The sequence below is a fragment of the Lepidochelys olivacea genome, assembly GCF_965140295.1.
Source record: "Lepidochelys olivacea isolate rLepOli2 genome assembly, chromosome: 18".
Lineage (NCBI taxonomy): Eukaryota > Metazoa > Chordata > Testudines > Cheloniidae > Lepidochelys > Lepidochelys olivacea.
Window position 1 is genome coordinate 22,954,327 of NC_140428.1, and position 14,071 is coordinate 22,968,397.

The 14,071-nt window shown below is 47.5% G+C and overlaps 1 protein-coding gene across 4 annotated transcripts in view; it reads left to right on the plus strand.

The window, feature by feature from the left end:
• PUSL1 (pseudouridine synthase like 1) overlaps positions 1 to 14,071 on the plus strand; it is a 65,571-nt gene that overhangs the window by 24,229 nt on the left and 27,271 nt on the right. For all 4 annotated transcript variants that reach the window (XM_084651974.1, XM_084651975.1, XM_084651976.1 and 1 more), the window contains exons 4-5: positions 8,340 to 8,489; positions 11,091 to 11,264. In XM_084651974.1, coding sequence (XP_084508100.1) covers positions 8,340 to 8,489; positions 11,091 to 11,264 — 324 coding nt within the window. The remainder of the gene's footprint in view (positions 1 to 8,339; positions 8,490 to 11,090; positions 11,265 to 14,071) is intronic.

Genomic DNA, 14,071 nt, shown 5'->3' on the forward strand with positions numbered 1-14,071 from the left:
CTTCTGGTGTATATATGTGGCTGTGTTGGAAGTCAATGGCAATTCCTTTCATGCATCAGAGGGTGAAATTTGGCCCCACGTGCTATAAATAAGAACTCTGAGAGTGATGAGGTGTAGGATGCCAATATGTTAATTGAATTGGGAGGCATGGAGTTTCTGAAAACATCTCCAGCTGTTGCATGGAGGCAGCAGGGTGAAAGAATTGGTTTTCAGTCCAGCAGGCTGCCAGAAGTTATGCTACCATAACCACTATTAACTAAAGGAAACCCAGAGGCTCACACGGAATTTTACCGTGGTACTTCACACTTCTGTAATACCTTGAGATCTGAGGATCTGAACACCCTTTCCACATCATCTCTGGGGGGGAGGTAGGGGATGTACAGGTATTACTTCACCACAGTGGAATATTGTGTTTAACAGCACAACAGTATGGGGTAGGAAGTAAAGAACACAATACCTCTGTGAAACTGTAGCGAGGATTTAGGGAAGCAGAATGCAATTACTTGAGATGGAGTTTGGCCAGAATACCATTTATTTTTGCAGTATTATGACATTTTTAATGACCGTGAGTGGTCAGGATTTTGGTCTCTTCTGAATGACATGGCACAGTGACCTCTATGGCCAGACTGGGATATTGGTTCAATACTGACCTGGAGGGAAGAATGACACCATTCAGAACAGCCATTTATCCGATGTCTAACACACATTAAGAAAGTGTTGGCCTTTGTCTCCCTCTAGTGGCTGGTCTGCTGAAGGGGATAACAGCCTACTGCAGTTGCAAGCTAGTGGAGGTATTCCTTTAGCTCAGTAGGGGGCTCAATAGGGGGCCACACTTCTAGCACAGGACGTTTTAGGTTCAAACCCTGTTCCAGGTCTAAGGGATAGCTCTTCCATTTCTAGTACAAGGCCTTGGAAAGCCAGATAGCAATCTCCCTGTCAAACCTTTTTATGAGGCAAACTCTACTTCATACTCAATACATATCAAACTGTTGATTTATTTACCTCCTGATGGGTTAATAGATGCTGTGGAAATAAACGTGATGAACTAGAGATTTGATCTATAGCGTGGCCCTAGATTCTGTGCTGGGCTTTGGATGGAGAGGGGAGGCTGGTTTTGATGATCGTGATGAAAGCTCAGAGTTTTCTTCCTTCCAACCCATAAAGAAGCTCACGGTTTTATGTGCTGAGATTGACATTAGACAGAAGATCCCGGTTAGAGAGCATCCAGTGAAAAGTTGGCAGTCGAATCCTGCAGAAGAGAGAAGCTTTTCTCTTTCTGTATGGCCTGTTGGTCTGGTACAGTTGCAATGACTGACCCCTGGGACGGGGAATCTAACTTTATTTGGTCTTTAACCAGTGACACTGTGGCTCTGATCGGTTAGAGGGTTTGGGTTTAGAGGAACTCGGGTTGGTGCTGCTTCCCCTTGCTGTACTTTTCAAAACCGTCCGTCTGCTTCATATTAAGGAATTGGTGACGGGCATGAGACGGAGCGGACTCAGCAACCGCCACTCTCCCTCTGTCAATATTACTCTGCTGAAAAAAATTCCCTCCTAATGCTGAACAGAAAACTCGGCACTTTCATGTGGTTGAGATTGGGGAAGTGGGTGGGGGGGATGGTCTTTGTGAAAGCATATGATTGTCGATAGAGTTTGGAAGGGAAACAAGATTCCATGCTGGCTGGCTGCATTATCAGCAGTAATATCCTTCTGTAGAGCTCTCCCATATGCCATGTGATGGGTCTAATCTCTCATCTGATCTTCCCCTCCACAAAACTGGCTGCAGCTGCATCATCCCCAGATGATGCTCCACCAAAACCCACGCTCTGGAGCTGGAGACATGCGTGAGGAATTCCTAACCCATCGCAGAAGAGGTTGAAACCCACCCTCTGTCCCAGCGCATCCTTCCCCCCCCCTGCCACCCCCAACTCTCGCTTGTGCCTGCCCACAGTCTCGGCTAACCCTTGCACCTTGCTGCGCCCTGGGCAAAAACTCAGAGGACCTAAGGGCATTCTTGTGTTTGTATTCTGTGGCTCCTATCCCTATGGCAGTGGTACCTTGCGCATTATCTGCTTTATAGGGATTTTACATGCCCAATGATCCTGTTATTCCCCAAAAGCTAGTCTGGTTGCAGTCCCTTAGCAACTGCCACATCTCGACTCAGTCTTGCATTACTTTAGGGCTGCAAGGCACATTTTAAAGGATCTCGCCCACGCAGATCCAGTATGTACCACATAGATGGAGAAGATCTGTTAAAGACATCTCCTCTCCCCAGCGACTGTAGGATGGCTACCCGCCGAATATTTGCTGGCATTTTGTCAGAGTGATGGAATCATGGCAGGAAAATTGACTTGTATTCCTTTTGTTTCTGGTTTCAGTTCCATATTTGCTTATTATTTGCTTCTGGATTAATGACAGACCTAGCAAAATAAACATTAATGTCAGATGAAAGTGAAGGAAGTCAAGTATTTGGTTCCCCCAGGGTGTTCGCAGGATCTGCTAATAAAATATTGCTTCCATACAGATTCTGTTGGGATCTTTAAGAATCACTTTTGCTTCCTCTGTATCACCAGTGGAAGGTAGTACCTCTCTGAATCAGAGCGCAGGAGAACACAGCCAAGGCTTTCACAGTAACGAGTGATTTTTGTACCATCCACTTGAGATGTGGGGTCTGGTTTTCAGACAGTGCTGAGCACCTGCCTTCTGAATATCGGGTCCCTTTACGGCATCTCAAGTGGATCCCCCACAGACTGAGGTGCTACCAATCACCAGTTACTCTTGAAAAACTTGGTCAGTGGGTTTGCCCCTCCCTCGTGGGAGGAGCGTCCCATAAACATCTACCAACGCCCCTCCCCTCCCCCCGCCCCATTATCACTTTCAGAATTCTTCTCTGCCTTGATGCCTCCAAACAACTTCACAATGGTTAGGCTTCTGGGGTGCGGAAACCACAGCCCAGTAATGCCTCATTGTTTCCTTGTGTTCCCCCTTCTGTTGACTTATATGTCATTGTCCACCCTCTGGAGCAGGGACTGTCCTTTTGTTCTGTGTTTGTACAGCGCCTAGCACAATGGGGTCCTTCTCTGTGGTGCTACGGTAATACAGATAAATAGTCATAATTCAGTTCCTGTCAGTAGGTGGAGTTCTCTTACCATGTGGGTTTAGCCTGTACCGATCATGCCTAAGCGCTGTATCCGGCAAACATCGCCAGGCACTGGGCCCAGGGCTGATCCTGCTCTGCCAACCTCCTGCATAAAGTCCGATTGACTTCTGCAGGGCTCCCAAGCAGGTGTATAATTCCCTTTGCAGGGTCAGAGGCATAAGCAATAAAGGTGGGGTGTTGCAAATCAGTCACAAGTTTGCTTTGTGCACCGTAGACCGCACGTACACGGCAGGGTTCTGAGAAGGGCTCGCTGCTCGAGCTGCTTGAAATGTTCAGAAGTTTGGAATATTTTTGGGAAAAAACAAATTCATCTCCCCCACTCTTTCAAACCAGCTCTAGTCCCAGTCTGAAAGACAGACTTGGTAGAGAGGAGACAATTCACTCCTGGAAGGATGGGAGGGGTGGAAAGGAGCCAGGTTACAGGTCTATGATTTTGTGGTTGCAAGAAGTACACTTATTTTGATGACTCCATCTTTTATGTCGTTGGAGAAATCCCAGCCTAGGTAACCAAGGGACCTAAATTCCTTTGGAAATCCCGACTTTGTCAGTGCCAAGCATGGTTTTTGCAGGCCGTGCTGCTGAAATGGGCTCTAGGAGTGACTGAAATGAAGCAAGGAGGGAAGCTGAGGGGACTACATTGTGGAAAGACATTCCTAGCTCTAAAAGATCTGTAGCTCTCACTACGCTGAGTGTGCGAGGCAAGAAATAATGTGTACACAGAAGAATCATGTGTGCATAAATATATTTCTTTTTTGAAAGAGCCGCTCTATTGGAGTGCATACAAGGGTGATTATTTCCTAATAAGTAGATGAGCATTGATGAGGAAGGCTCCAGGGGAACTGCATGCTTGCAGAGTGTGTGTGCGTGCGGGGGGAATAAATGGAACATTTAATTATGGTACTGGGGTCAGATGAGGCTTGTTACAGGAAAACTGCATTGAGTCCTTCAACTCCGTGATCCTTCCTGATCCACTCCATGGCAGTCGGGGAGAGGATCAGCGGGCACTCCAGCTGGCAAAACCCCCAGGGCACAAGAAAAATATTTGTAAATCCGTTTGTTGCTCAAATATTTGCTCTTGATAGGCACCTGGGTTTTTTAACGGCTGTTGATCTCATTCCTCCTCAGATGCCAGGTTCAGAGCACCCCATACCTAATGCAAAGGGCCCCCGGCACTGTAAGGACCCCTGCATTCCGCAGAGGGGCGGCCCACCTTGGTTAGAGTCACACCTGCCAGAAGAGGATAATGACCTTTCCCTTCCACACCTCGGCCTCTTCCAAAAGCCCATGGGGCAATATCCTTCGGCCTGTCCCTGCAGGATAACAAATCTGTGCTCAGCTGGACCAAGAGGGGAATTGAGTTCCAAGGCGAAGCATCCTTTGCGGGAAGCACTTCAGTATAACCTCTTGCCTCCAGTGGCTTAAATAGGTGGAAAGAAGTGGAGGAGCTAACAGGGTCGTGGGCACTGCTCCCTAAAGCCAGAGAGAGGAGGAAGAGCTGTATCCCTGCTTCCCCCCGCTGTAATCTGTGGCCCCCCTCTGTTTTAAACCAAGGTAGCCCCATCGCCATGGCAGCTTCTCACAGAGGCTCCTCTACCTGGATTAAAATAGAAAATAAGGGAGTGTAGGAAACGGACAAGTTCTTCACCGGTGTAACGGCTCTGAAGTCCATGGAGCTGCGCCGGGGATAACTTTGTCCTAGCGCCCTTCCTCTGAATACACAAGAGCTTGTGATTTCGTGGAGGTCTCTTAAATGCAGTCCACGTGCTCATCTTGCTGGCTGCAGAATCAGTCTAAGAGGCAGCAACGTGCTCCCTGCATTTCCACCCGACTGCGGCAAAGTCGTGTCTGTCTTGGGGGGGTGGGGGAGTGACCTAGTTTCCTGCTATCTCCATCTGCTGCAGTGAGCTGAGTAACAGCCTTCAGAAAGAGCTAGCGAGGATTGTGCTCCTTGGGTATCCAGGTGGGCCATGACTGGAAGGACCTTCCTTCTCAGGGCCCCGATTCAGGAAGGCACTCGAGTTCATGCTTGACTGTAAGCATGGGAGGGGACTCATTAAAGCCCCCAGGGAAGTGCTGTTTACCCCTTCACATAACATACAAACCAGGGGTCATCCAATTAAATTAATAGGCAGCAAGTTTAAAACAAACAAAAGGAAGTATTTCTTCTCACAGTGCACAGTCAGCCTGTGGAAGTCGAACTCCTTGCCAGGGAATGCTGTGAAGGCCAAAAGTAAAACTGGATTCATAAAAGAACTAGATAAGTTCATGGTGCGTAGGTCCATCAATGACTATTAACCAAGATGGTCAGGGATGCAGTCTTACGCTCTGGGTGTCCCTAAGCCTTTGAGCCCCAGGCTACGGTACCGAGTTAGGTCAACGTAAGCTGCCTTACGTCAACCTAACTGTGGAGGTGCCTACGCTCCAATGCTCCTCCTGCCGCCTTAACTCGCTCGCTACGCTGATGGAACAAAATCGCCTCCAGGAGAGGCGGAGCTCTTCGGGCGACGTAGTTAGGGCGACACAGTGTTGATGCAGACACTGCATTGCTCACGGCGTCCTCGGTGACCTCCAGGAGGTGTCCCACCTTCACCGCACTGGTAACCGGTTTGAACCCTGCTGTCCTGCAGCCAGCTATGCAGCTATACGCCCCTCCCCTTTTAACGCCCCAGGCACTTATGAAATGGCTCTTCCTGTTTGCTCGGTGTGGAGAGCTAACATAGGAACTGCCCAGCTGACCATGCCAGCGTTGGGCAGCAAACGCCCAGAGGAGGTGGATCTCCTGGGTATGTGGGGAGGGGAAGCTGTGCAGTCCCAGCTCCGCGCTAGCTGTAGGAAGTTCAACATCTACCGCCAGATTGCTCGGGGCGTGGAGGAGGACTACGACAGGGATGCGCAGCAGGGCCGTGTAAAAATCAAGGAGCTGGGGTAGGCGTACCAGAAGGCCAGGGAGGCAAATAGCTGCTCTGTTGCAGAGCCACAAACGTGCCGCTCCTACAAGGAGCTGCACGCCGTCCTCGGCAGCAGCCCCACCTGCATGGTCAAGAGCCCCATGGATATTTTGTGGGGGGGCTGGAGTCACTGGCCCACTGGAATGAACTCTGAGGATGAGGAAATGGAGGCAGAGGAGGATGGGGACAGGTGACAGGGAGAACCGGTGGTGTAAGGAGCCAGAATCTCTTTTTGACTCCTGAGCAGTCTAGCCAATCCCAGCAGTCGAGCTCTGGTGAGCCTGATGCAGGGGAGGGAAGCTCTGGTAAGTCCTCCGTTTGCTTAAGTACAGCAGGGACACATCTGCCCATGTACGGCTTTTTTTAACCAGGCTAGATGAGGTCGTGAAATAACCAACACAGGGTCAGTTGCTATCTGCTTCTCATTCCCCTGTGCAGCGAGGCAGAGGGGGCCCTGGTGAACAGTTAATTTATGCACTCTGGGGTGTCCCGTGAATCCTCCATAGAGATCTCTAGGAAATTTTCCTGGAGCTAATCTGCAATCCTCTGCTGAAGGTTTCTTGGGAGGGCTGCTTTGTTTCTTTCCCTGCGGTAGGACGCTTCGCCATGGCACTCGGCAATTACTTCAGAAGGCACCGTTGCAGCATTCAGGCTGGCAGCATGCAGATCCAGTCTGCAGCCAGATGCATGCAGGAGCTGCTCCCTTGCAGCCTCAGTTACCTTCAGTTTACTGCCTGTGGAAAATGGTACCAGTATTCAGAACAGCCCGATGTGGTCGTACTGATACCCCAGTGCCACCTCACCCCCACCCCTCCCCGGGCTGCCATCCTGCTCTCTGACTCCGAAGCGAAAGTGAGAAAGTTTTGCTGCAAATCTATCCATTATGTCCTGCACATTGCCCAGAGTCACAGTCCTTCATAGCAGGAGGCGATTGATGGCCCTGCACCTGTGCATCACAGCCACCCCCATGTGGATTTCCCCACGCCAAACTGATTCGTAGCAGTCTGGCCAGCTTCCACACAGCGATCGCTACTTAGGATTCACCTTGTGGCTATAATCTTTGCATGAAAGTCAGTGTGGATGTGCTCAACCTGGGGTAAAATCCATCAACTCTAAGATTTATTCATTCATTGCAGAGCTCTGCTGTGAAGGGACCTGGTGGGGGAGAGCATGGTTCTCTTGCCATCATTCGTGTGATCTAGGCATGACAGTGGGAGTTGCAGGATAGTGGGGAAGGTGCAGAAAGATTTAATTTTTAAATCCACATCAGTAGCAACAGAGTTAATCATGATCTATGTTTTGTGTAACATACTAAGGATACCAAAGAAACTGGTAAGTATATAGTGAATTCTTGCAAAAAAACACAAAACAAACCCCATTATGCGTCCCTTGACATTTGCACCAGCCACTGAAGAGCTAGTGGCCCTGCTGTGGTTGATGCTAGCCATAATGTAGCATAATATAATATCTTACATTTGTATAGTACATTTTATCCCACAGCATTTCTGCAAACCGTGAACAAACTCCTGCTTGTCTTACTCCTGCAAAACTTTCTCTGACACACACACCCACCCCCCTTAAGGGGAGAGAATACTTTATGCATATTTAGATGTACACCATTTTGCATTCCACATCTACTGCTAAGGCGGAATGGAGCAGCTGTTTAGCAGTGCTCAGCAACACATGAGTTTAAGATACACCCTTCAGTTGAAACTGAAAGGGAATTAAGGGTGGCAGGAATTAATTACTCAGGTTGGAACCTAGGTCAGGACACCAAGGTTACCTCCCTGTTCTTGCAAAAAAAGCTCTGGGGTTGTTAATAACTGCAAGGGGTCAGAACCTCAGTTGTGTCTCATTCTAAAGATACCTCCTACAGCGACACAGGCTTGCTTTTGTCTGGGATTTAAAGGTATGCTAGAAGTGATGGCTAACACAGTCTAAAACTCTAGGGTGGGTAGTCGGGGTGTGTAGACTTTACCAAGTGCTAGCCAGTTGAGTTGAAGCATACAGTCTCCTTTTCTATCCTAATCAACACAAATCCACAGTGACCCCAAGTTCCATGCTAGAGCATTGGTTTGTTATCAGATCAAAGGGATGGGTGGTAACTAGGGAATCATCAGAGGAGCTTCCTAGAGAAGTCTGTTGTGTGTGTAATTCTGGAGGTCGCCAATCCAGGTAGTGACCAGGCTTAAACCAGTGGGTTAAAAAGGATCCCAACTTTTCTTTCCTAACAGCATTCTGAGTGCCTATCGGGTGTCTGATAACTTCCACGCACGCTTCTCTGCACTGTCAAGAACCTATGTTTATCGGCTGGTGACAGGCTGCTCTCACCATTCCCAAATACCGGTGTTTGAAAGGGATCTGTGCTGGGCTCCGAAGGGAGAGTAAGTTTATTTAATTAACCGAAGTTTTCAGGAAAATCCCCTTTATTGGATTATGGAGATGTTTTTCTGTTTTTGTTTTTTAAGTTTCAAAGTGAGTTAAACTAAGTGGAATTAAGTCCACTTTAATTCTGAATAATTTAATATGGTAATGGGTTTAATGTGGTTTAACTAATACACTTTAAATTCACACCATTAGTTAATTTGGATTCACTTTCCTGAGTGTTCCTGTGTAGACAAGCCCTAAATTTCCAGGTGTGAGACCAGATCCCCAGCCAGTGTAAGTCAGTTTTGTCGAATGAAGTCATTGGAACCACGCTGACTTACTGCCGCTGTGAATCTGGCTGTCCATCCTTTCTTCAGTGAGATCTGGGATAACTGCAATGGCCTAGCTGGCTTACAGCCAATAGCAGATCTGCAGTGATTGAGCCATAAAGGAGTGCATCTGTGACTGACGTTCTCTGCGCTGCCAAAGCCAGAAACTCGCAATGGAGCAAACTTTTTGCATCCTCTGTAGAGAGTGAGAAGCATCTAAAATGGAGACTTTTTTCTGTACAGCAAGTTAACTCTGACAATCTAGGGCGCAGTTATCCAACAAGAAACAAATGTGCAGAAACCCATTACCTTGCAGATTTTAGAGTTACAGATAGTCTGCTTTGTACAGTCCCATCAAGCCTGACAGCTCAATGTTTTTTTTTCTTGCCCCCATTCGCAAATCCATATAATTCTTCTCCCTGGTCACATTCTACAATGCTGTGTGTTCAAATAATGAATGAACGCAGGTGCCAATCATTCATATGCAACCCTACAAAAACAAACCAGTCTGCGTTGCCCAGTGCTCGTAAACAATCTTGGAATAGCAAGCCAGTTGTTGCAGATTGGTACCTATGAAACAACCCTTTAGTAATATAGCAGCATACGTGCAATGGAGGATACAAATATTTTAGTAAAGAAACAGGATGTCAGTTTCAAGCTTTAAGATACTATAAATTGTTAGTTAAAGAATAAAACAATGTCAAGCTATCCTCATTCTTTTTTACTATCATATACTATCATAAATATACATTCAAGAATATTGGGGTTTTTGGAGTTTTTCCAATCACATTATAGTAAAACAGTTTTATAACTTCAAAGTCAGTTACAATAGTTTTATCACCACTAATGGAATAACTTGACATTTTTCATTACATGTATTCTTATAAAGCCAGCAAAACAATCACAAATGGTCCCAGCAGAGAAATCAAACTTATGTTGTCCTAATGGTAAATATGTGCGTTCTTTTTTGTGGGCTGAGGAGGGGGAAAACAACTTAAAACTGCAAAATTATATGTTGCACACACCATAAACCCTAATCTCAAGCTTTGTGAAATGACATGTAATTTAGCCCAGATGTTGCAGTTAATTTTCTCAAAGGACAATACCACACAGTGGGTAAAGACAGACTGTACCAAACGCTGAGTGGGGGGCAATTTACTAACTGGACTGATTCTTACTCTAACAAAATCCAGAAAGCAAATTCCCACTGATTTCAGTGGAAAGCAGCATCAGCCCTAAATCCGTAAATATATATTTTAAAGGGGACACCGTCAGTTTAAAAATCCCCAAACCAGATTCCTTTCTGTATTCCCAGGACCACCTTTAGAGCTAGTTGGGAAATCCTTTTTGTTCCTGTGAAAAATTTCCACAAAAATGGAAAACTGTTTTGAAGTTTTTCTTCAAAAGTGTTGGGGCTTTTGTTGAAAAACTGAAAATGTTCAGCCAAAAGCCACACCATTTTTGTGGGTTTCTGACAAAAAAACCCCCAACATTTAATCAAAAATGGACATTTCCTGTGGTGATTTCTGTTGGGAGGGAAGGACTCTCAAAAACAAACCCACCATTTTTTCCATAAAAAAACCTTAAAAGAAGATCTACCACCTTGAAACGTTTTGGGTTATTAAATGTGAATGGCAACTAGCAATCTTAACTTTACTTTTTGCCCTTTACACTATCTGTTCATTGAGAATTTGCAGTGCCTTGAACTTGTGCTGTTGCCAGTTCCTCTTCCATCTCTAGTCTGTTACACCTGCGGGTTGGCTTGCTTGTAGCAGGCTATTCCAAATGCCTGGTTTAGATAATTGTCCTTGTGTCTCTGCAATTTCCATTTTAATTTATCAGAACCTCATCCTCCAGGGAGGATTTTTAGTTTGTTTTTTTCAGGGCGGTAACTTTCATGCAGGTGATCAGAGATTGCAGTCATGAGAGATCTAGAAGTTCTTTGATAGATACTGCCTTGCGTAAACCTTTGCAGTAGTAGGTCCTTAGAGGTGAACAGAATTCACATCTGGATTAGGGTTTGGAACACCATGTGTTTTGGTTTGGGCCATTAAAAGTAGGGGGCCATTTGCAATATGGGAGTTCCCCACCCTCTACTCGCCCCTCTCAGTTTTTTTCTAGAGTGTCTGAATCTGGGGCTTGGACTTGGATACTTCTTAGAAATTTATTCTTCTGCCCCCCCCCCCCCCCGCCCAAAAGACATGGTTGTGCAGAACCTTCCCTTGCTTCCAGACCCCCCCCTCAGACCTTCCTTCTTGCTCTGATGTATCTCTCTCCATTTTGTTCCAGCCATTTGAATGTTCCTGCCATGCAGGAAGCAGCGGGTTCCCTCCTAGGGACCCATGACTTCAGCACCTTCCGCTCAGTCAGCTCTGAAAAGCCTTTCAAATCTCCCATTAAAACCCTGGCCCAGGCAGACATCCGACCCTCTTCTGGTTTCATGTCACATCACTATGAATACAGGTAAGAACCCACGTGGCCCTCAGCCCTGTCAGGCACTTTGTTGACCATACACTTGATTGCCTACTGCTTCTTCTGAGAGACCACCAACTGCAGCTTGCCAATAGCCCACTGTTCTCTCCCCTTGCCAGCAGCCTAAGACTGGAAACTAAGGGGACTGAAAGCAGCAGCCCACGTGTGAGCAAGCTGAATAGACACACTGGCTGCCTGGCCCACCATGGAGTGTGGATCAGGCAGATGCAGTGACATGTTGTGTCATTCCTGCCCTCCCTGGTCAGTATCGAATGCCACATTGCCGGGAGCCATTAAACTTGACTTGACTCTGGCTCTTTGCATCCTCTGGTCTGCTAATGGAAGGACATGCGCTGTTCTCACCGGATGGAGCATTTCCCTAACTCCTCCTTGCCATACAGCTGAGAAGGCAGAGAACCACTGGTTTACAGGGGATTAGCTTCAGTTTTTAAGGATCAAAGCCATCTTAAAAAACTCTCCTTTCTGGTCAGTAATGTACCACTCATTAAGGTCAAGAATTGAAACTGGAGCACTGTGCCCATTCCTTGTGGCCTCTGTAAAGCTGTGCTAGATTGTTATTACTTCCGCATGAGTCTTGCTTGCATTAAGTATTTAGTGAATTAGCCATATTGCGTTCCCTCTGCCAACTCCATCTCACTCGTAGGTTTAGAGTGAGGCACTTGAGCCAAACCTGTCTGTGAGATTCCCCAAGTGTTGCATGCAGATTTCTTCATCTCCGACTTTGGCCAAGATGACTGTGGAGCAAAATAAGGGACTGATCCTGTGTGGTGTAAGCTTCAGACATCACTGCAGCATGCATGCCCTCCTTCATTGCTAGCTGTCCAGCCTTGCAGCTTGCAAGCGAGGTAGTTAAAGGGGGAGGCCCTGGCCATCTCCTAGCTTTGTGGTGACCCTTTTAGGCATGGTGGCACAGGATGAGTACAGCAGGCTCACTTGCAGGGTGATCCGTTTTAGGCCACTGGGAAGGGTCAGCCAAGTGCTGAGATCCAAGCTTTAGAGCACTGAGAGATTTGGGTTTGTTCCATAAACCACGTTTTAAAAAACTGACGCCTTGAAAAGAGAAGAAAATGGAGATTTGTTTGCACCCATGCTCATAGAATAGTAAAAGATCAATGACTGTAGCTGTCCCATCTGGGTCAGACACTCTAAGCCCTCTATGGGTGTGATCCATACATGAGAGACCCAGGGAGGAGAAACAGGGTGTTTCTGGGTTGGTGTTGGCGTCTCAGTGGATGGCAGTCTCTCTTGCTATCATGGCACTGAACTGCCAGACTCTTGGGTTGAGTGTAAGGCAGAGGCCATGGCCACTTGTGTTCATTAAACATTCCCTGGCATGTTTTCCCCAAAGTAGGGATTCTAGCCCTTGTCATCCTGATCTATTCCAGTTTAGACATTTTAAATTCTACCTCCATCAACCCCCAGCTCTGGGAGTGGCTCAGTCAGAAAAAGCATGCCTCCTGTCCTCCCCAAGACTGGGATGCACTGTTAGCTGCTGCGTTCCACTCTAGAGGCAGCTGCATTTCATCGTGAGGAAGAAGGGATTCTCCTCTATTTAATTTGCAAAGGGGTGCGGGATTCATCGGGAGTTAATATGCCAGAGAAGTGCAAGAGGTGGTTGGTTTTTTTGTTTTTTTTTAAACACACTCTGATCTGAACAGCAGGTCATTGGTAGGCATTGCCCTGGCTTGTTAGGATAAGTGAATAATCAATTGTTCTGGCGTGCGTGTCCAGAACAAAGCAGTCATCGTGATGGCCCTTTAAATGAAGAGAAATGGTGGGTCATGATGGAAAGACTCCTCCTCCTCCCCCCCCACCCCCCGCAAAGAAATCAGTGTTTATAGAGCTGAGCCATTGGGGGGAGAATACACACGTACGTTTTCCGGGCTAGGCAGCATCTTGGTAGTAAATCTGCACCTACCTGATCTTAACTTTGGCCACCACACGCCACTGGGCAGCTGAATAAGCTGCCTTTCCAGGTAGTTCCTGGAGATTGCTATGATAGCTGGCCTCTTGTGCATGGCAGCCTCCTTGCTGTCAGTCATGGGCCGCTGTTGCAGGAGGCAAAGAGCCTTCCTCCATCAGGGATGGACGGAGCTGAAGTTAAAACACCTCTTTGCTTCTGGGGCCCCCCGAACCTGTGTCCCCTACCCTGCTGCGTTCTGCCCAAGGGAGAAGTGGCAAGGAGGTGATGGCGCTGTGAAAAATCAGGTTGCCTTCCCATTAAAGGCATGTCCTCCTGACAAAAAGCCACCCCTCTGCGTAGCTAGTAATGCTTAGCCTTGAAGGAGGGCTTTGCCACAGTAGCTAATCAATCCCGTCAGCGCTCCGGGGGGGGGGGCGAGAATTACAGGTGAGGAAAGTGAGGCAGTCCAGTGATTTGGCCCAGGGTGAGTTAGGCAGAGCTGGGACTGGAACTCGGGAGCGGCTGACTTGGAGTTTCTTCTCTCGCTCCTAGCCACGGCTGCCTCGTGTTTATCCAGCTTGTGCAGCCTGGCTTTTCTGCACATTTCTGCTGGGACGTTTGCAGGCTCACCTCAACCAACAGGCCTGCAGTCTGCCCAAGGGTGGAGGGAGGAGCTAGGGGAAAGGGTAGAAGGCAGGTAAAAGGAGCCAGGAGAGGTGGTGATGGGGCAAGAAGGGGAGCTCCCTCTCCAATCTTGCTGCTCGATAATAAATTGCTCATAGTCCAGCAACCAAAGGAGGGGGCCAGAATTGCATCTTTACTGGCACAATCCATCCAAAGCCACCTGCCTGTCCATTGTGAAGTTATGGTATAG